Raw genomic sequence first — 23,811 nt, forward strand, 5'->3', positions numbered from 1 at the left:
GCTCGTGATTGACAGAGCTCATCTGAACACCCCGCCCACAATAGGCTAACCCTCGAATCCCCCGACCGAGACCAGGTAAGCCGCCCGCACCGTCCCTCTCTCACCCGCATGCACTTTCTTGGATGTGTTTTGTCAGTGGATTCGCAGATTGGCTTCAGGGGCTAAAAAAACTAAAAAAAAATCTTACGCTTTAAAAAAAAAAAAAAAAAAAAATCAAACCAGAACGACCCTATTTTTAACTCCAGACCCCACGCTTTTCTTTGATTAATGTGGATTTTTTTTTTGTCATTCCCTAAAAAATATTCCATTTTTTGTGTGAACATGTTAAAATTTGACCATTTTATATTCAAAATTTTGAGTTATATACTATGGTACCCTGGTTGGTTTGGTACAGAATCCCGGTTCTCAAAAAACACATAAGCAATAGAAAAAAAAAAAGTAATGCCTACCTACCTACCCTTTTTATTTTGGAGATGTTCGTGGAAACAAAGAACTCTTTTGGGGGGGGGGGCTGATGAAGAAAATTCAGTGTTTATTTTGGGTTCTTTCTTTTTTGTTGCTAGTGTTAAAACTCCAGTATTCTTCAAATTTGAAGTCAGGATAGCCATCCAAGGCTTTTGACCCTTAAAACCCCATTAGGGGCCTTAATAAATCCACCAAAAATAACATTGTGAACGTGGTTTCAGCCCTTTTAAGGTCAATCACATCCCTGACACTCCATCCTCCAGTTTCCATGCCGCAGTTACTTCCCTTCACTGTAGAGAAAATTACTTTCGTCACATCAATCATGTGATGATGATCAACTTCAAGATCATGTGACCTTATTCAATAAGTTATAAATTTTTCTTTCACATGAAATTAATTTTAAATTTTCAACTGAAGAACAAAATAATTTCATGAAAAATGTTTATCATTTTACTGCATACTGTAAATAAGTGTTTAAATTAATGTTCTAAAAATGTTTATACAAAGATTATAGCTTAAGTAAATAGCTGAAATCCAGCTGTTTTGCCTACATGTCACCTTATGGATTATAAGACTTTCAGCTGACCAAGGGAGATAACTGCAGAGATTGTCCTTCCTTTTTCTAGTCTTCTCCTCCTCAACCTCCTGATGTCTCATTTAAGTTGTATGTCTCTTATATCTGAGTAGCCTAGAATTGTACAATACATTTTCAGTTGGCTTAAAGCTGCACTCACACAGATTGACTGTTTATTATTGACATTTTGTTTTGTTTTTGTTTTTCTCAGAATCAGCTGATTTCGGTAGCAATTCTTTCAAATCAGTCATTTTAAAGATAATTCACAATAGAACAGATCTCAATCATTTAAAAAAGTGACGTATATTTCATTTTCCTTAAAACCTTCCTTTTAGCCATAAAACATCAATTTTCAAACATTAATATAAAAAACTGCAATCTGACCTTTTGTCAGCAGTCTTTTATCACTGATTTTCTAGTCAAAACAGCAATTCTGTGAGAGTGCAGCTTTCAATATAAATCATAATTATTTTGTGCTCTTATGGGGATTTAATAACTACAGTTTGTCCTTGAAAATAGACTGCTTATAACTTCAGTATCATGCTTATATTTGATTAATTTGGATACTTTGCGAAGTAATGTGACATCGTTTAATTGATTTGTATTTTTTTATTACTTTTTGCAACAGTTAATTTATGGCAATATGGTAATTTAAAGTATGCACATTTTGTACATTATCAAAGAGTTGAACATTTGTATGTGTGTTTTGCACTGGTTTTATTTGATTTAATTTTGTGTGGTAATAATATTTAATATAAAAGAACATGTGTTCACGAAATGGTTTCATATTTGTATGATTGCATTATATAACTGACGTAATGGTTTAAGATTGATAGTATGTACTTAAAAAAAGAAATTGTTTGATGAATTGAAGTCGCATAACTATTTATTTGTGTAAGAACATACTAACAATCTTTAAGATTTTTAGTGGTCTACATAATATTGTGCAAACTACCCAGTTGTATAACTGGACCAGCCGCTGTTTATATCCACCTATTCACCTGATTAAATTAATAATTTCTGACTGCTAAGTGCGAATTAAATGTATTGGAAGACTTGAGAAATACTGCCTTAAAATTAGACAAAATATAATGTTGTCCTCTAAGTATGATTTAGGTGTCTTTTTTTAGTCATATTTAAGGCATATTTCTATACTAATCTGTATCTCTTTCAAATATATACCTTTGTATGTTCATTATACATGCTTATACTTTTAACTCTTAATCACTTTTTAATAGTTTAAACTGGCATGCAATTTTCTCAGTATATGAAAAAATATATCATTGATTCTGTATCCCATATAAATATACATAAAGGGAAATAACTCTTTTGGCACTGATATGCTATATATATGCGCTAATTACTGAACCTGAGGAGATAACAAGTGATATTTACAAACATCATGATTAAACTTACAGACAAGAATTCTCTTTATTAAGACCCTAAATCCCATTTTAATGATAAAGATGGGCATTTTAGCTTGAATTACGATTACCCTGGCAGCGTTATTGGTTAAGTTATGTATTATTAAAGCCGTGGCCATCAAAATAATTCTGTGCCTCGCAACATTTTAGTTTATAACTTTAGAGGGAATTAGTTCAATTATGCTAATGAGTTATATTTGATTTTACTATCCATTGAGCTTCTGCGAACTTGAGATTTCTTTAATTTACATGCGATGTGTCCAAACAACTTTGAATACTAAATTGCTTGTAAAAAAATGAAGAGATATGTTTTCATCTCAACAAGTTGTTGAAATGTAATAAAATACTTATGAAACTTAGTGTACGGATGTACAATCATTATTTTATCCTATTTCAAAGACACGTTTGGTATAAGTTTCATAAAGGCGTATAAAGACATGGAATTCTCATCCTCATTAATGCTATGAAGCTTGGCGATTACGCGATTGTGTGAACGTTTTTTTAATTGATTAAAAATTATCATAACCGCCCCTTAGGTCTTCTTAATCATAGTGAAGGAGCTATTTGTACATGGTGCAGGCTAAATATTCTTTGAACACGTGTTTAGTGTTAATCAGCGCGGTGTCCTGTTTATCTTTACATTTGTAAGAACATTGTTTTTAAGTGGACTTATCAAGCTTTTACATTTTAAGCACTTTTAAGTTGATGTGTGTTAATTATTTAAGGGCAACCTTAGAGACTTTGGCTGAAATGTTTAAATGAACGTGTGTGTGAGGAAAGGAATTTATCTAAGTTAATGTAACGATTAAATTTTGCCATTTTAATATGGCGAAATTTTAATACAGTGGAAGTTGTTTACAATCCGCTGGTTAAGTGCAGAAAACGAAAAAAAAATCAGAATGACGCAAGTATGACAGAATTCATGTCGGATTTCACTTGAAATTTCTCGCTGCTTTTCGATATAATTTATATTTCTTGAGTACAATGAGGGACAGTGGATCTAGACTCAAAAGAGAATTAAATTTTAAGGAAGTTGAAAGACCATCGTTTGGATTCTATGTTGACAAAAGGTTTGCTTAAGTGATCATGTTTCTCTATTTGAAAGTATACCTATTATACCTTTATTAGATTGTATGACTTTAAGTTACGAAGCCTGAAGATAGAATATGTAATTCAGATACCAGTGAATAATTTATAGGTAGAATATGTAATTCAGATACCAGTGAATAATTTATGGGTAAGATTTTTTATGTAAAATAAATAACTTTATGTGTGTAAGTCAGATGCTAATCATTCATTGCTGTATGAAACTTATAAATATGTTCTGTTGTTTTTTTATACGCCCATCTTACAATGGCCGTATTATGGGAACACCCATGGCGGGCGGGCAGGCGGGCGGGCGGCTCCACAATGTTGTCCGCTCTCTAACTTGAACATTTCTCATCCAATTTCCACCAAACTTCATGAAAGTGTTTGTTGGTGAAATATCTAGGTCAAGTTCGATAACCAGCCAAATCGCTTTAGGCACTCTAGAGTTATGGCCCCCTGAATTTGTCAAAATTGGCCATTTTAGCTTTGTCCGCTCTCTAACTTGTTCTGTTTTATTATTATGTAAAATTAAGGTAAAGTGGTCTACTTTATTATAGGTTATTTAACATTGAAATCTATACAATACAGTGATATATATTAACAAGTACACAGCTGCGAAAACCATATCGTACAAGCTGTTAGGTGATCAAGCCTAATATGATTTTCACAGTTGTGTACAGCTAAAAAATAAACAACCAGGATTTATTTTACGCATGCGTCCTGATACAGAAATATATTGTACAGTCCCATGTTGAAAATGAGAGTCTACGTTGGGATGTATAAATGAGTTATACAAATCACATGTGGGTTTTTTTTCTAGAAGCAGTTTCATGTAGATAACAAATATACGATTCATACCAGATATAGCAAGAGTTATAAAAGACATGCTCATATGTGGTTATTTTTTTTTAATCGATCCATATTATGCTCTGAAGTTCATAAGGAAAGCACTTTATGGTTTGCCAGGCAGTAATCTGATCATTTATTGATAAAGCTATTCTGATGCATTGCTGTGGTCTGTTTGAGGGGTTTGTGTGTTTTCAAATGTCTCTTGTTCAGAATTTGAAAGAATCAATAGCCAATTGTGCCTCCAAACAGTTTATACAATTTTTTTTGACTACTGGGCTTGTCCCTGTAAGTTTCCTTTGACACAGACAATTGCATAGTTATGCGCCTCCAAGCAATTTATATTTATTTTTTATGGCTACCCAGTGGCTTGTCCCTGTAAGTTTCCTTTGACACAGACAATTGCATAGTTATGCGCCTCCAAGCAATTTATATTTATTTTTTATGGCTACCCAGTGGCTTGTCCCTGGAGTTTTCATTAGTATTATTGAACTGAGTGAAGATCTTGTATAGTAAGTCCCGTACCCCTTAAACCACTCTGCAAAAAGTAGGTATTCTCAATAAATTATTCAAAGTATTTTTAAAGCTTTAACAACAATGCACTTAATTTTTACCTAGTGCGTAGTTTTGAAACATGTTTCCAAGTACAGGTCTTTTTTAGCTCAACAGTATTTAGTTTGAAAATGGTTTCAGCTTTTCAGCTGCCACTGCAGCTTTATGCACATGGTCAATCACATCCCTGAACATAGGACATCCAGACAAGCATTTAAATAACTGGTTCAAGGCCATATGGGAAACTTAATACTTTTGCAATCAAATTCTCACCTTGTCAGTTAAGATTCTGAATCTGATTACTTCAGTAATGATGAATATAACAGGCTCATTAATATAATTGTTTGAAAGTGTTTTTGGCTTGATTAAATCTATGTTATTTATGTCTTTGGCTTCATTGTATTCAAGGTGTGCTGATGTTCGATAAAAAAAATCTGAAATTGCCGATACAATGAAAGCTTTGCATGTTTTTTATGTTTATCATCGGCATGTTATTACCATGCATTAAGCAGATTTACATGAACCTATTGTTTTCCAAAGTTGTATGTTGACAATTGATCTATTGACCAATAATTCATATAAATATGGTTTATTATGGCAGCACGTGTGACAGGCATTATGGCGAAATTGTAACAAAAATGAAGGGTTTCTTGTTTATTTCCAGGATTTGATGTACATGAAAAAAGGCTGGCTCATCAAAATGGGTACATCAGAAAAGGTAAGTTGCGTTATTAATATCAATTTTGTGACAAATGTAAATTATACCTGATTAAAGGGGCCAGACACCAGATAATACAATTGCAAAAGAAAAAGAAAATTGCCCAAAACAACTGATGCATCATATCGCTTATGAGACATGCATCTTTCACAGTTTTTGTGCATTTTCCCAATTCGATATTTACTACGGTTGTCTACCATGTAAATCCCAGTAAGTTTAAAAATAGCGTCGGTATATTTATCTGTACTCATAAACAGATATGATTTTAACTGGGAAACCATTATGCTCTATTGTAATGGGGGAAACACAGATGAGACAGCAACATGATTGTTGCATTTATTATTTTAACCATGAAAAGTGAAGTATCATCGATCGGCCTCCTGAATAGTTCGCGTTAACACTTCTAGGCTTGTTTTGAGGAAATACTGTATTTGGTGATTTTTGGACCATCTGGTGTCTAGCACCTTTAATTATTCTCCTGAATATCATATAAAAACAAAATTGCATAAATGTAACAATTTTCTGAGTTTTAGATGAATAATAGAGGTGTTTTTCGTATCATAAATATGAGCATGAAGCTTGCATACTGTTTGGTTTTTATGGCACACCGACTTTAATTAGTGTGTGCACGAAATTGTTGTGAATATTTATGCCTTGCAGTTTTCAAAACGTTTTGCTCATTTTGGGGGTTAGTCATAGCTTTTATACAAAAAAACAACAACAGCAACAACAACCCTGTCTCTACAGGAAGCTTGATGACATCACCTCCAGAATGAGGGTTTAAATCGTTTGTCTGAAGATTGCTTTAATCTTGTGAATATTTTATTTTTCGCTAATATGTATGGTCACTAATTGCATCGAATCAATAATTAAAAATTTGACGATTTTTATGGTGGGATAACCTTTTCTGGTAAAAAGGAGTTATGAAGAATATTTTTGCTACGGCAATTATTAATCTTCCTCAAAATTATGGTCAAAGGAATAAATGACCTCTCCTCAGGTGGATAAAAGTCATTAAAAAAAAAATAATGCCCAAAAAGAAAATCTGAAAAAAGAGTATTCACGTATGAAAGCAATCTGCAGATTATGATGCCACATATCCCTTGTGTATCACAGTAAATGTACGTAATATACCACGTGTACACCACATTTCCCATAATGCATCACCAGGACTGGAAGAAACACTGGTTCGTGTTGACGGGAAACTCCCTCCGCTACTATAAGGATGCCAAGGCGGAGGAGACCAACGCCCTCGATGGCAGGATCGACCTCTCCAGTTGTTATGAGATCACGGATGTTCAGATCCAACGAAATTATGGCTTTAAGATAAAGGTAGCGCACCTCTGCACAATTTTATTCTGTAACCATGATAGCAATTACTTGTTTCGACCAATTAGTATTGCTTTCATCAATAATAAGTTTTTTCTTGTGTTGATGACTAGGATTTGAAGAAAACTAGTCACAGTCTGGCATGCATAAATAAATTCATAAATTAGATTACAGATTTCAGATGAATCGTAGATGAAAATATAATTCAAGTTTTGAGAAATGAGAAATTTTGAAGATACGAAACGTAATTCATATTTATATTGGACATCATTCCTTCAAGAATTATGTTCACGGTCTCGCTACAGTTCACTGGTTATAGCATGTTTTTCTGTACATTTATACCACACACATTTATGTTAAGTGTTATGTGTATTGTTGTTTTTTCCATACAGACGAGAAATGGTGAATACATTCTCTCAGCCATGACGTCTGGTATCCGTAGCAACTGGATGAAGGCAATACGTCTGTGTATGGACCTTCAAAACACCAACAAAAACAAGGATTCCAAGACGTCAGAATTGTCGGCATCAAGTTCCTCAATTCGGACCGGTGATGATATGGAGATTGATACATCGTCAACTGCCTCGTCGAGAACGAGTGACAGTGGTAGACCAGAAAAGAAAGAATTTATAAGGAACAAGAGACGGCATTACTCAGATGTTAATCCGGGGAATATCAGTAAAATGTTTTCAGTTAAGGGGTTGACATTAGATAATAGCAAGCCTCTAGCTCAGTCTGTGTCAAGTCAATCATCCATTACGTCCTCAAAGGAGTCGTCAGTTGAGCGGGAAATGCACCCAGAGTTATCCCTACCTCCTCACATGGACTTGGCTACAAACTCAAAACAAACCAAGTATGACGTTTATGCTTGGTCAGGTGCTGCTGGGGGGAACATTCCATTTAGACGATTTGTGGAAGGTAGCGATGGTCAGGTGACCAGCTCGTCCTCCTCTCTTGACCAATCAGCAAAGTCGTCTGCGGATAAAAATGATGAGGAAGAGAGAAAGCGCCGAGCAAAGTCACCCAGCGCCAAAATTAAAGAGAGATCACGTGCAAAGTCTCCGAAGCTACACTCTCCACCTCCAGAGCCCGAGGAGGAGCATAAGTTCACGTACCACACTGGGGCAGCCGCAGACATTGACAAAATGTCCGTTAGCAGTAATGAAGACATGGCATACAATGACATGGATGACAATGTATGTAGTTTGGTTTTGTTTCGTTGATTTCGCTCTTACAATTGTTTAGTGCATTAAAATGTACAAAGTTCCTTTGGATGGCATGAAACAGTTACTGTATTTTTTTGCATGCAGATTGTTTCACACAAAACATTAATTATCCATAGTGTATGCACATTTATTTGTAGACCGATGGAAATTCCAATATATATTATTAATGTTTTTACCGGTCACTTATCTGGCTCTCAATTCTCATCATGGTCTACAAGTTAATGCAAGACTTGATAGCATATTTTAAAGTTCTACAAAAAAATCAGGACCTCTTTCAGGCTCTTATATTTGCTGTATTAAAGTAAAAATATACCCTATAATATTATATACATTATACTTATGATATTGTTTGATATTGTTTGCCACAATATGCAACATGCTTTTTGTAAAAAATGTTGTACCATATTGTGCAATCACACAATCTTGATGATTTTTCAGTTAAACGAACATCAAGTAATGTAGTTGGCAATTTGTCTTTATAATTCAGGATAATCTTGATGGTGATGACAATCTTCCAACTGCAATGTCATCCGCAGGGGAGGGAATGCTGGTTGACCTACTGGAAAATGAGGTGAGTGATCTCCCTTCTTAACATTTTTTATTATTATTATTATTATTATTATTATTATTATTATTATTATTATTATTATTATTATTAATTTGATAAAAAAATGCATTTAAATTGTGATCAAATGGATGTGGTTGAACATTCTTGCATATAAAATATATTACCTTTTTCTGTTCTGTTTTAATTCTTAAATATCATGAGACTGTGATACTAAAGCTGCGCTCTCACCGATTGTCAGTTTTGACACTTTTTAAATAGTTTGTCTCAAAATTGTCTGATTTGGGCATCAATACCTTTAATTCAGTCCTACTTTAAGATATTCACAATAGATCAGATTTCAATTGTTTGGTAAACTGCCAAAAAATCATTTTTCTTTAAGTATTGGTCAGATGCTTTCAGCCATTAAACATCAATTTTCAAGTGTACATAATTATGATAAATATTTAAGTATAAAAATAAAAAATTGTCAGTAATCTTATATCACTGGTTCCAAGACATTATCTCAAAATTTGTTTCATTTAAAGGCAAAAAATTGAAATAAATAGTTGGAACGATGAATCTGTGAGAGTGCAACTTTAAATGCAATAAGTTTCCTTGGTATCAAATTAGGATGTTTGGAATTTGAAATATTTTATTGTTGAGATTTTACAGTTGTGAAAATTGCAAAATGATAGAATGAACTGATGGTTTTCATTGATTTATGAAATTTATGAAATTTCATGATAGACAACTACATTAACTTAAGTTTATTTATAAGGGCAAAAAAACATCCTTCAGGTGAAAATTCATTATCTTTTTACATCATAAATTAAGTGTGGTATGATTCTGTTTTGTATTGGTTGTTTAATGTCAAAACAGTTTGATATCATGTATCTGCGGTCACCGCTTCTAATTTTATGTTACTATAAAGATCCATTTCTTACACTTTGAACTAATGGCTTCTATCATATAACACTAAAAATGAGGTTTGCGAAGAGATTAAGTAGAGATATGACAATTGAGTTTCTAATATTTCACCTTAGGGAACTTTTAAATATAATGTGAAAATGTTATTTTCACATTCATTTGATGAAATTGTTTGATACTGTATAGTTTGAAATTGAACGAAACTCAATGCCGTGTTAAAATGATTCATGATTTGTCAGAGTGAATTTTAAGGAGTACAATTCATTCGGAATGTTTGAAAACGAAACTCAGGTAATGAATTCAAATAAAATATTTTAGAAATCTGCTTAATCTTGTATGTAAAGCAATTAAATTGTTTCATATTGCCTCTCATAAATTTTTGAAATTTGAATTAAATAAATAGCATTTAGAAACTGAAGAAATCACATTTTGATTTTAATGGAGATAATTGGATAAAAGTGTGTGACCAATGTAATTATCATGCAGCTATTTGAGAGTTAGACCGTGGGAAAGTTGACCCTTTCTGACGTTGACACGTAGTTTAAGGTCTAGGTTTAAATTTGAGCCAGGTCAAAATGTCGGCTTAACACGAACTGAGGAAGAGAAATTTCCTAATTGTAATGGTAAAGGTTGTTAGTATGTACTTAGAAAAATAAATGGTTTGAAGTGATGCAGTTGCATAACCATTTATTTTGCATTAAGGTACATATACTAACAATATTTAATATTTAAGTGGTCTACATTTTATTGTTAAAACTACCTATATAATGGGCCTGAGCCACTGTTTATATCCATCACTTCACCTGATTTAAATCACTAAACAGCTGATGACTGATCAGTAAAATGAATGTATTGGAAAACTTGAGAAATACTGCCTTATCATAAGACAAAATAAAATGTTGACCACTAAATATGGTTATAAGTGATGGTAAGGTTAAAACTATCATACTTGAATGTGTTATGTATTGATCAAAATTTCAAGTTAAATGTTTCTTTATGTTTATAGTAAAAAAATAAAATAAAATTGACTCTCAATAATTGTACATGTCAACATCATTTTTCTATGCTCTGATCTTCAGGCTATTGTCTTGGTGTCGTTGGTTTTTTTTTTTTAACTTTGCCAAAATTAAAAAACTGTTCGAGATATCTATATGAAACTTGGTGCACATGTTACCTTAGACAATCATGCACATTGTTACATGCACAAGAGGCCCAAGTTTTTAATAGATATTGAGGAAAGTTTCTCGTTTGACTGGAAAAAAACCCCAGACCAGCGTTGGCGTTCACAACGCGGCACCCTTCTTAATATTCAGCATTAATCATCATCAAATTTGCTTGCATCTTGTTTTTAGCAGAAAAGATATAAAGATTGAAAAAGAGAACAGAACGAGATTATAAACATAGCATTTTGTATGACATTGACATGAAGTTATATGCAGCTGGTGTAAATTATACTGTTACTGCACAATAGAAAATCTTTCCATCAGAAAATTGCATGATGAATATTTTCCTGCTGTATTAATTATATGGAATACTTGCCGGGGTTTTTGAAGCTTTTCCTCACATGAGATGATGAAAGATAACTTAGGGGGGTTTAAAGGATCTCACCCACAGATTTAATGTTGGTGACGTTTAAACTTTGTTGAAATTGAGTTAAATTACTTTACTTTTAAAGCTGCACTCTCACAGATTGACAGTTTTGACCTTTTTAAATTTTTGGTCTCAGAATTAGCTGATTTTGGCACCAATGCCTTCATTTCAGACGTATAAGAAAGCTCACAATTAAAAGAACAGATCTTAATTGTTTTGTAAACTGCCAAAAATTTCACTATTCTTAATGCGTTAGTAAGACTTTTAGCCATAATTAATCAATTTCCGAACGTTATCATGAAAACTGAGATGTTAGGTCTATTCACAGCAGTCTTTTATCACTGGTTACCAGACATTGACGCAAAAATTGACTGATTCTAAGCCAATTTTTTTTTTTTAAAGTTGTCAAAACAATGAATCTGTGAGAGTGCAGCTTTAAAGGGGCATAGCATAAGTTATACTGGATTGATGCGTTATTTTTCTGATTTTAATGCATTATTATGTTTAACTCAGTTTAACTCAGTAAAATCAGGGGACGAGTTCCTTTAAGATAATTTTGAGAAGAGGAAAACATGACTCCTTAAGATTTTAGCAATACAATAGTATTTGAACGACACAGTGACTTTTATCTACTGACTGTCATTCGATAGCTGCTTTTTCTAAAGGTCAGTGCGTGTATGTGTACTGTATTCAAACTGACAGATGAATACACTGCCTTTAATCGATTGATGGGGATGGGATGTTACACTGAAACGTCTGAATTTAGATAAACTTACAATTTATATCTGTATGTGTATTGCAGCTTGCTTTCAATTATAGCATTGTAAATTACAAGTTATAAAAAATTGTTATGCTATAAATGAAATTGTTGCGAAGGATATAAAAAATATTATTTTGCTTACAACGCACATAAATATCTATAGTGTTAATTTGTGAGGAAATAAAACTGATTTTAGTTAGTGTGATATACAAACATTTTTTTTTTCTCAAAAAATTTATGATTGAAAACAACATCAGTAATATTTGTTAAATTATAAAAGTGCAGAAAAATAGAACATTGAAAAACGTGTATAATTCTGGTGACTTATAGCATGTACAAAATTTAATATTTGATACTGGAGTGTTGTTTTAGTGGTTTGTTCATGAAACATCAGCTCTGATTGTTGTTTGAAAAATTTAAGGTGGAATCACTCAAGGAGCGCCTCGAGCACACGCAGCAGGAGTTGGTTAAGTCCCACGACTCTAACCGCGACCTCAAAACCAAGTTGCAGACGGTCGTCCGAGAAAAAGACCCCTCACAGGTATGGTATACATATGGTTTATAGGTGTTAATTCCTTCCATTTTGACATTGTATGTTTGGTGTTTTGTGGTGTGTTGTAAATATGTCTTTGGTCTAATTGGAGTTTAAGGTGTTGTGATGTATCTAGTTAAGCTCCATGACTCATTTTTGACCTAAATGTTCAAATTTTTGATCAGATAATCTTTTTTTTTTATGGTTCATTATACTTTTATGATGTTTCATGAAAAAAGTTTAAACCTGGTTTTGTATATACATTACCATGAAAAAGATTGTGACTGGTTTAGTGTATAATATTCATTACCATGAAAAAAATGGTGCTTGGTTTTATATATTGTATACAGTCGACGCTATTAGTAAGATCATTTTTAATTGTACAAAGTCATTATTTGATGACAGCAGTATGTGTGACTGTGTGGAGACTATATGTATGTGGCTGTCAAGTTATATGGTCATAACCGTAGTAGCTTCACTATAGCTGTGTATAATATTATTGTAATAATTCATTCATGATACTGTGACATTCATGGTGTAATTAAGATGAAAGTCAAATTGATTCACACTGTTGCTCTCTTTCCTAATTATTCATGAATTTGAAGGTTTGAAAAAAGTGAATGATGTTTATAGATATTATTGTAATTAAGTAGGGGTTTTAGCTAGGTTTTCAAACGGACAGGGTGCTGCAGAAGCCTGAGGGACAAGTGAGGTGTTAAGGGATAAAATCTGTCTGTGAATGATTGATAGAAAATGTGTTCATTTGAAGTAGTATATAGTTTTTACTGCATAAGAATGATGATTTTTATACCCCCCTTCGAAGAAGAGGGGTATATTGCTTTGCACATGTCCGTCAGTCGGTTGGTCGATAGGTAGGTCCGTAGGTAGAGAAAAACTTGTCCGAGTTATATCTCAGCAATTCCTGGACATATGGTCTTCAAACTTTACATGAAGATAGGGCCTGACCAGTAGATGACCCCAACCATCGCGTGAAAGGTCAAAGTCACAGTGACCTTAAATGGTAAAAGGATTTTAAAGCTTGTCCGAGTGATATATCAACAATGCCTAGACCTATGGTCATCAAAATTGACGTCAAGGAGGCTGGGCCTGACCAGTAGATAGCCCCTATTGATTTTAGGGGGCATCAGGTCAAAGGTCAAGGTCACAGTGACCTTGAATGATAAAAGGTTGTCCAATTGGTAATTTGACAATGCCTGCACCTATGTTCCTCAATCTTGACTTGAAGGTTGGGCCTGACCAGTAGATGACCTCCTATTGATTTTTTGGGTCATTGGGCCAAAGATCAAGGTCACATTGACCTTGAATGATAAAAAGTTGTCTGATTGATAACTCGACAATGCCTGCACCCATGGCCCCAAACTTGACTTGGAGGTTGGGCCAGACCAGTAGATGACACCTATTTATTTTGGGGTTCGTCAGGTCAAGGTCACAGTGGCCTTTAATGCAGAAGGTTGTCTGTGTGATAACTTGACACTGCCTGCACCCATGGCCCTAACACTTGACTTGGAGGTCCATGCATATTTTATTCAATTGTCCAAATAATCCTGACAACATGGCGCTCGGGGGGGGGGGGGGGAAATACAGTCTACAAGCAATTAATTAATACAATGAAGGCAGAAGGGTGCCGTGCTGGTATTCAGGCGGTCACAGGGGGCTGATTTTAGGGGGCCATACCAGAAAAGCACAGGGTGCAGCATCCTTCCAATTATCTCTTTAGCTGTAAAACCCTAAACTAAAAGTACATTTGTATATGGCAAACACAAATCATGAGATATGGTATAAAGATTTGTTGGGTTTCATTAAATTTTCCCCTGATAATGGGCTTGTCCCTGTAGTTTTCATTGTATTATTGATATGAAATAATTTGGTTTCATACTGAGGATTAGTGCTTAATGAAAATTAGTGCTTAATTGTTAGAAATTCAATATCAGAGAAAATAAATAGTTTCATGATGACTAAATTTGAAATGTTTATAGTTTTTGACTTGAATTAAGTCAAACAATGTAAACTTGACAATATTAATGAGATGGCGGTGTGCTGTACGTCAAAAACATTTGTTCCAATCCATTATCACACGGATTACTGAGGAATTTTTGTCTAAATTAGGCAACTGAAAAAAATTAACGGCTTCTTTACTGATCGGCAACTCAGAAACTGAACTATGCAGCTTTTTCATCTTATGTTATAAATTACTCGAGTGAAAGCTAAAGGCCAGGTGTCAATGTATAAATTTTCTGCATTTGTCATTTTGACGGAGCGTTTTGCTTCTGTATTGAAGAATTCATGTACATTTTCTAATTGTTAAGACATTCTTGTATCGCGCAGTTTTATCAACGGCTTAATGTAATCAACCTGCACCTATACAATCGAGGAAATTAATTATTATTATGGAGACAAAATGCCTGGATTTGATTAAAATTACTGTCTGAAATGAGTCATATTTTGAAAGGGTGAAATCGAAAGGTTCTATTTTTAGTAAAATTAAAGAAAAAAGCTGTAAAATTTCGCCTACCCACATCAACTTTCAATAAATTACGAGAAATATCTATGCCTTTAAATAAGCGTACTTTAAAATGTGCAAACTGGTCCTGTTTTAATTTCTACATTTCAAATATCTTAACATTTCTTGCTATCGACAAGTTTTAATTGTTGCCATTAATATACATTATTTTTTTGCAATTAATATTGTTTGCATTTCCATTAGTAGTCATCACAGCTTGAGCTATTTTAGTATGCTTATCTTGACATTATGTTTTGCTTGTAAATGCATTATTTTCCTTATTTTTAAAGAATATTGCCATTTGCAGTTTTTTTACACAATAAACTGTAAACTTGTCTTTATCAAAATTGCGGGATGTACTTAGTGACTCAAAGCTGTAAAAAGCAGCAAGGTCTACAGGTATACCACAAAGTATAATAAATCTTAAAGAAATTGAATCTAAATATTTTTCCCTGAAATTATATAATAAAACATAATTATGGGGTTAAAGATGCACTCTCACAGATTGACTGTTTTGACATTTTTTATTTTTTTTTGTCGTGGTATGAGCCAATTTTTGCAGAAATGTCTGAAAACTAGTGATACAAGACTGCTGACAAAGGATCAGATCACATTTTTTCATATTTATCTTCGAAAAATTGATATTTATGGCTAACACTTTACAAACGTTATAAACGCTTTAAGAAAAGTGATTTTTTTTCGGTAGTTAAATTTTCCAAACAATTGATCTTAAATGACTGCATTGAAGGCATTGATACCAAAAATCAGCTAATTCTGAGACAAAAACTAAAAAATCAAAACTGTCAATTTCTGAGAGAGCAGCTTTAACCCCGCAAATTATTTTGATAATCATGGCACAAGTAGTTTGCAAGCAAAACGTGATGGAATCATTGCAATCATCTTGACTGAGACGGGTTTAGCATGTGGTGGCTTCATTGTTTCCGCTTCAGGCTAGCATAGACCACTCATACAGCACTGCTTTAGCTCAGAACGCCGCTCCACCCGATACACAGCAGGTAACAATTCATGTCGCCATGGTAACCAGGGGGTCAAGGTCATTTATTACATGTACTCCACTGACCTTCCGTTTGTTTGATAACATTGTCCCATAGCTTAATTACCCCCACATCATGTCTGTGTATTATACTGACATTCATTAATTGTGTATCTGTTCTGAATAACTATTGGTGAAGGTCACGGATAAAAGTTTTAGGTGAAGGTCACTGGTAAAAGTCACAGAAAGAATGTTTATCTTTCTGAGATATCTCTAAAATAGTATCAAAATTCAGCATTGTTGTATTGGGAAAAAAAATCAGAAAATTGTTTGATTTGATTTTAAAATCATTGGGATCAAGCTATTTTCTTTTCTTTTTTTAAGATACCTGACCTTCACCTTATATGTAAGCTAACTGGCATGATTAAAAGTTGCATGTGCCTCAGTTTGCATATTGCATGCTTAAACTTTTGATATTGACAATAGTATAGGTTGTTAAAACATTTCGTTAGTTTATGACTTATTATTTAGATTCTGGTAAAACTATAGAGTAGCTATTTCAATCCTTTTTGGGTGGGGGGGGGGGGGGGCAAATAAACTTCTTTCTAATTGTAGCGCAGCATGTAACAAAAAAAACACATACAAATCTTTTAAAACTTTTATCTGTTAAGTCCACCATTATCTGACCTAATTGTCTAAAGACAAACACAGTTGTATTGATTGCATTAAAAGCAGCTTTTATCTGTAGCATAACACTAGCTCATCCATCAAAATGACAGTTGTTCGGCAGAACTTGAACACAATCTAGGACTGGGGATTAGAAGTCAGTCTTAGGCTGTCACATTCAAACAAAGAGGCTGTCAGCATCACTGTTCTTTGTCTTAAGCGTTGGCACTTTGGAACCACAGTTTCTAGTTTGCTGTCATGTCGTGCATTTTTCTGCTGCATGTGCGGCTGTTTGTTCTGTTTTTGTTGAGAGGATATGATTTGCATTTTAGGATCTTAGTTTAGATTTTACTTTCTTAATGAGATGGATTCGCTACACAATATTGAGGGAAATGTAAATGAGTTGTTTGAAATTTGGTGTATTATGCAGAATATTTAGAATTTAACTACATTAGTACCGGTATATCCTCGGAGTTGCAACTTGCATGTCATGCACAAAATATTTTTATATTTATTTTGTTTATGATTGGATTGGTGAACATGTATAATGTTTCATGACCCAATTTAGTTGTAATTTTAGAAGATATATACACGTACATTGTTTAAGAATATGGATATTCAGAAAGTGTAATGTTTATTTGAAAATAAAGTGTTTTGGGAGTAAAGTAATTGGATTTGTTAATTAATTTACATATGTTAATATATCAATTGCTCGAATTTCAACAAAGTTTGTTTGGTTTTAAAGCTGCTCTCTCAGATTGACTCTTTTGACAAAAAAAATGTCTTACAATGCAATACAAGGTTGCTGACAAAAGATCAGATCACAGTTTTTCATATTAGTTAGAAATAAGATATTTTATGGCTAAAAACGTAACTAAGGCTTTTTTGGAATTTTCGACAGTTTTTAAACATTTGAGATCTGCTCTACTGTGAGTTATCTGTGAATTTAATGCCAAAATCAGCTGATTCTGAGACAAAAACTTAAAAAAGTCAAAACCGTCAATCTGTGAGAGTGCAGCTTTAATGCCAGAAGGTAGAAAAAGCTTAAGTATTTAAATGTCGTTGGTATGCTCTGACATTAACCCCACAATTTGTCTGTTTGATACATTTTAATGCTAAGTAAATTAAAATGACTTTCCTTTTTTTTCAGTTGGGCAACATGAAGAGGCAACTCAAGGATGCGAAGGACATGGTGATACGACAGAAGACAGACATCGACCAGCTGAAGTCCAAACTGGACATGTCCAACTCCAAACTAGCTGGAACAGAGAAAGCCCTTTCTGAAGCTCTAAAAGATGTCAAGTCTGAGAAGGATAAGTTTTTGAAAGTATCGACTGAGTATAATAAGAAAGTCCGTAATTTGGAAAACCAGCTTAGGGATGTTACTCAGAAGATGGAGAAGTACCATGAGAATTCCCTTATTAAAGATAAGGAGAATAGAAAGTTGGATCTGGATCTTAAGCAATCACAACAGAAGAACAGAGATCACGAAAGGGAGATCCTTAAGTTGAAAGCTGTTGAACATGAGTACAGGCAAACAAAAGAAAAGTTAGATGAAACTGAGAAAAGAGCTGCTCGATTGAGGGAAGAGATAAAGGAGAAAGATGATGAGATGAAAAAATTGGAAATGGCTTTTGATGAGCAGTATGAGAACCTGATGCATGACTTTACTAAAGAAAGGGATGATACTGAGCACCATGTAGAAGAATTAAAGGCTCAATTGTTAAGAGCACAAGAAAAATCCTCTATGTCAGATCAAGTTTCTAGTGATGTAGCCGACATGCTCAGAGATAAGGATGAAATTATTGCTCAGCTTGAAGAGAAGGTCATTGAGAGTGAAACTAAACTTGTTGAACTAACAGATGAAGTAAAGGCTGATGAAGATGAAAACTCTGAGCTGCAACACAATCTCGAAAGGTTAGCAGAAGAAAGAGACCTGTCTGCAAATAACCTGAAAGAGTTAGAAAAGTCTTTGTCTCATTACCAAAACCAAGTACAAAGAATGGAAAAAGAAAACCAATCAATTCGTAAACACATGGATGATTTAAGGAAAGAAAACACTGATCTTTGTGAACGGCTAGATGTTGAAAAGACTGATGTAAATCATTTAGTAGAAAATAATGACAGTTTAAAGGAAACAGTTAAAGACCTTGAACATGAGGTTCACAATCTTCATGAAAGATTGAAAGAAGTGGTGTCAGGCCACAGCCTCAAATCACCAACTGATTCAGGTTCTCAGGAATTTGTTCATACATTTATTTTAGCTACAGCTGAAATGAATGAAGTAAATGATAGTTTAGTAAAAATGAGAAAACAATATGAATCTGTGATTGCAAATTGCATAGGCGATCAAAAGAAACAGCTAACAGCCATAGCTGAACAAATGGAACATGTAAGTCAACATTGTGATAGTGTGTCAGACTTATTAAAAGATGGAGCAACAGTAGAAAGCTCTGGCGAAGTTATACAAAAGCAAACTTCATCTCAACTGAAGAGTTCAAAAGGCACTGATGATGAATTGGATACACTTAAAAAGAAGAATAAAGAACTGCAAGATGAGGCAGATAAATTAAAGAAAGAAGTTAATGATGTTTCTAGTAAATATAATACTGTTAAATCTGAAGATGACAAACTAAAGGATGAAATGAAATCTATAGACAACAAGTACCAAAATAAACTTGAAACACTGAGTAAAAGAATAGAAACTGTTGCAACCAAAAACAAGGTATCTGTTGATAAACAATCACTAAAAACCACAAAATCAAAACCTAAGAGCAGGAAATCAAATGATCCATTGTCTCTTACTGATGAAATTCAAGAACAGTTGCAAGAGTTGGAAAATAAAGTGGAAATCGTTGAGAAAGTATTAACAACTCAGGATCTCAGCATGTCTAGTGCAGAGGCCGAAAGTCAAGAAGAAACAGATGACAGTGAGGCAGAAAATGAGGAATCTGATGATTATCTCGATTCTGATACTGAAGATAGTGAATCGGAATCAGACGCTGAAAGTACTGCTGCCGAGGAGTCGGATGGAATATTAAGAAAGCTTAAAGAAATGAAGAAACAACTGCAGACCACAAACAGTAGGATAAAGGAGCTAACTGGTGATATAAATGAGCTGGACTCATCTGGTGTTGGATCGGAAGCCGAAGCAGAGCTGAGACAGACTCTGTTGAGGTGTGGTGAAAAAATGGGGAGTTTGACCACAAGATTGTCTGATGGTTTAAAGTCTGCTAAAACAGAGACTCCTAGGTTTTCAGATAATACTTGGGCATTCCAAAAGTGTGTGAACAAATTAAGAGACAAAGTGACTGAAGTTAGTAACATGGTGCATGAACATGATGAAATAAATGCCAAGGAATTAAAGCTCGTGCAAGAAAAGGTTGGATATCTGGCTGAGTTTGTAAACCAGGTTGATAGACTTGGAGAGAATGATTGGGATATTGCTGGTAAAATAGCCAAACAGGAACTGAAATTCCAACATCTCCTTGCTCATAAGGAGAAAGAAACCAGAAAGATAACACTGAAATACGAAGACAGGCTTCAGTTGTATGCTGACAAACTTGCATTTGAAGCCATGATCCTCGGCCAGATGGCAATTCTCATCCAACGGCAACAGATTGGATCAGTCTACAAAGATCCTCTGTTGAGAGAAATTCATGAAACAAATCTACAAATTCTTGAATTAGAAAGAAGAATAGACAGAGTTTCCAGAGAAACAAACCAGTCTGACTCTGAAACAGATCTGGTTTCTTCCTATGCCTCAATGCTTGCTGAAAAGATTGTTCTAGAAGGTCAACTAGCATCGGGAGCTATGGTTCAGGATGTAGAATGTCGGGAAAATATGGAGGTTCTCTCAGCCTTACATGTAGATGAAGCACCGGCAGTTCTTGCTACTGAGATCTTCCTAAGGTCTCAGCTGGACTCCTCTGTGACAAGACAGTTACAAAAATTTGCTGACAACATGGACTCAGTGTCGAATCATATTGTCACTAGGGCAGTATTGCAAGGGGAAATAACTCAAGCTTTGCAGCTTGTGAAGAGAAAGTTTAGGAAAGCAGATGCGAGTGAAGATTTATCATCATTGATAAAGAGGGAACGTTTGTTTGCATTTTCTGAGCTTCAAAATAGACATAAAGCAATTATAGACTTAGTGAATGAAAGTGAACCGATTGTGATGACCACATTAATTCAGTTGATAGAATTTTCACAAGGACCAAACTCGCCAACTCTTAACTCTGTCTGTGATAAAATCTCTAGTGTTGTTCAAACAAAGGTTGATGAATATGAAAACATGTTAGAAACTTCTGACTCGGAAACCAAGGTTAAAATCAAGCACATCATCGCTCATCTCCATTCAGAAGTTGCTGATGCCATTTCAATATTCCGAGAGGAGCATCAGTGTTATGTTCAGACAGCATCGCCAGACATAAACCCCAATGTGTTAAAGTATTCAGCTGATGCCTTGTCGACTGATTTGGCTGGCATGTTCATTGAGAAAGCTGTGATTGATGGGACATTTAACTATGTAACTGATCTGCATGAAAGTGCGCCAGAAGTGAAAGTGAGTTTAATGATGGAGCCTATCCAGCAGGCTGATGGTCTCTCAGATCTCTCTAAAAGTTTAGGACAAATCCTGCTAACTGAGGCTGCTAATAAACAAAAGTTTGCAGAGGAAGTGAGGCATGTTGCTTCAGCCGATGCTGATACTGCAGCGAAGAGTATGGCTGAGCTCGTGGGTGTTATACCAGATCTTGAGGCCTATCCACAGTCATTTGATGACTACGCCACCACGCTGGTTCGTGAGGCCATGTTCCAGTCGCAGCTGACGTACACCACTTACAAGCTGAAGTTGCAGTACCACAGGGAACTCAGGGATATACAACTGAAGATGGAGTCTGGCGAAAAGGTTGTATTGCCTTCTGAGATCAGCAGAGAAGCAGAAAGTGATATCCAAGCATCTCTTACCACTTTTGAAGAAATTCTGAACACCAAATACCAAGATGAATGCGCTGTGTTAAAACAGTTAGAGACAGAAATCGCCAATCTGAAATCAGTCCCGTCTGATAAATCCTGTAGTAAATGCAAGACATTTGAAAGCAACCTGAAAGCATTTGAAAAATCATTCCAGCATGAAGTCTCAGTCACTCAAGAAAGGCAGAATGTCCATTTAGATGTTCTAAGACAAGAAGTGAACAATGTCCTTCTACGAGTGGACAAATTCCTTGAATCTCACGAAAAGGAAAGAGAAAGCATGGTTAATGACTATGACGACAGGATCGCTACACTACAGGATGAGATTGCACTGATAAGCATTGATCATGAACAGGAGTTGGAGCAGGTACGTCAGGACATTATGACTGCCGTGAGCGCGATAAGAGCCACGGAGGATGAGACCGACTCCGGCACCTTGGACACGATCAAGAACCACAACAATCAGCTGATGAAGATGTGCTCACTGTCAAAGGTATGAACCTGATAGAAAGGTTTTTATGTCTGAAATATGAAATAATATACAGTTATAAAAGGTAATATCAACTTATAAAATGATCAAAAGGTAGATATTCCTTTTTTAGCTTGTCTCTTTTTCTTTTGAAAAAAAAAAATGGTTGAGATATTATCAAATCCTTGGTGTTGGCATCAGCCTTGTAGTGCAAATGTCTTCATTTGGCCATAACTGGAAAAACATGATGTTCAAAGTTGTTCAGATGAAACTTGGTAACTGCATGTTCACAGAAAATGAACACTTGTATAGCAAGGGCCTTAACTCCTGCTAAAACTATTGTTGAGTTATGCATCTTTCTTTTTAACTGAATAAAATCAGACGAGCATTTTAGATTACTCCATGGTCCTCTTGTTTGTCCCGTTATAACAGAGGGTTGAAAAAGCACCTTGTTGAAACTTATTAAGTCCCTCGATTAATTTGTTTCTCCTTTTTGGTTGATATGGAGATTAAGACTATGGTTATAATAAAAGTAATGCCATAAAAATAACTGACAAATCTCGGACTGTTTGTGTTACTGTTACAGGACCTGTTGACCGAGATCAAGAGCACGCTAGGGCTGCACCAGGGTGAGATCCTTACACAGAAGATAGAGGGACAGCTCACTCAGATCATGGAGCTGGAATCGGACCCAGACTTTATCGTGGTGAGTTGTCTGTGTATGAATTTGCTGCCTCCTCTGTGGTCATTTTTAAAGTCATTGTGTGTTTTCACCCTAGTTGCTGCGGTAAAAATTAGTCATGTAGCTGTTGTTACTACTTTTGATAATGCTAAATCAAGTTTTTTTCAATTTTTGCTTTGACTCATTTCTTCTTTATGATAACTAAACGCCACACTTCAATGTTTTAATTTCTATTCTTTTGGAATTTACATATTGTATATAATCTATTTCTTCAGTTTTTGTCAAGGAAATCATGTTCTTTTAGTCCTTTGGTCTAGTTCATGTTTTTGCATAGCAAGTAAATTAAGTATGGTAGGCAATATTTAAAGATGTTTAAGTAGCGGGTGTCAAGTTCAGTTTTATTCCTAAAGTCGTGATTGTCCGCTTTTAACCTTTAGACTATTGTACAGTTGTAAAATTGCATTTTGCTAGGAAAAAGAGGAGAAAGTACCTTAATTGAAATGAATATAAATGATTTTGGAAACAAATTTCAATAGGGGTCTTAGCCCTTTTACCCTGCTTTGGGCATGAATCCCTCATAGTGAAACAGGCGCCCAGCTGTTCTTCAGTATTGACAACTATAAACTGTTAGAACCCCTGTTTTAAGTAAAAAGTTTCAAATTTTATAAAGAAACATGTTACATAAATCATTCTCCTTGCTAAGACAATCACTTAGTCCTTGGTCTGTCTATGAGCAGTATTCAATATTAATCTTATCCTTATCCTTAGACATGCCTCATTGATTCTATTGGCCAGTTATTTTTACAGTCCAATCAAAACACTCAGATTATACTTGTTAACTGAAGTTGGATCTAAGTTGGTTATTGAATATGGTTGTGTTGTAAATCGGTTCCATTGTGACTATCAATAATCTGCTCCTCTTAAGT

At 34.6% G+C, this 23,811-nt stretch overlaps 1 protein-coding gene across 9 annotated transcripts in view; it reads left to right on the forward strand.

Moving 5' to 3' along the window:
• The window catches only part of LOC128245430 (centromere-associated protein E-like), a 68,196-nt gene that overhangs the window by 37,030 nt on the left and 7,355 nt on the right, over window positions 1-23,811 (forward strand). For 3 of the 9 annotated variants that reach the window (XM_052963571.1, XM_052963597.1, XM_052963579.1), the window contains exons 8-15: window positions 16-75; window positions 5,615-5,668; window positions 6,839-7,000; window positions 7,390-8,193; window positions 8,711-8,794; window positions 12,469-12,588; window positions 17,911-22,227; window positions 22,790-22,909. In XM_052963571.1, coding sequence (XP_052819531.1) covers window positions 16-75; window positions 5,615-5,668; window positions 6,839-7,000; window positions 7,390-8,193; window positions 8,711-8,794; window positions 12,469-12,588; window positions 17,911-22,227; window positions 22,790-22,909 — 5,721 coding nt within the window. Of the gene's footprint in view, window positions 1-15; window positions 76-2,911; window positions 3,534-3,609; window positions 3,701-5,614; window positions 5,669-6,838; window positions 7,001-7,389; window positions 8,194-8,710; window positions 8,795-12,468; window positions 12,589-17,910; window positions 22,228-22,789; window positions 22,910-23,811 lie in introns of those variants that run through there. The other 6 variants (XM_052963589.1, XM_052963640.1, XM_052963623.1 and 3 more) reach the window with 5 other exon arrangements.

Source organism: Mya arenaria, chromosome 2, assembly GCF_026914265.1.
Source record: "Mya arenaria isolate MELC-2E11 chromosome 2, ASM2691426v1".
In the NCBI taxonomy this organism is placed as follows: domain Eukaryota; kingdom Metazoa; phylum Mollusca; class Bivalvia; order Myida; family Myidae; genus Mya; species Mya arenaria.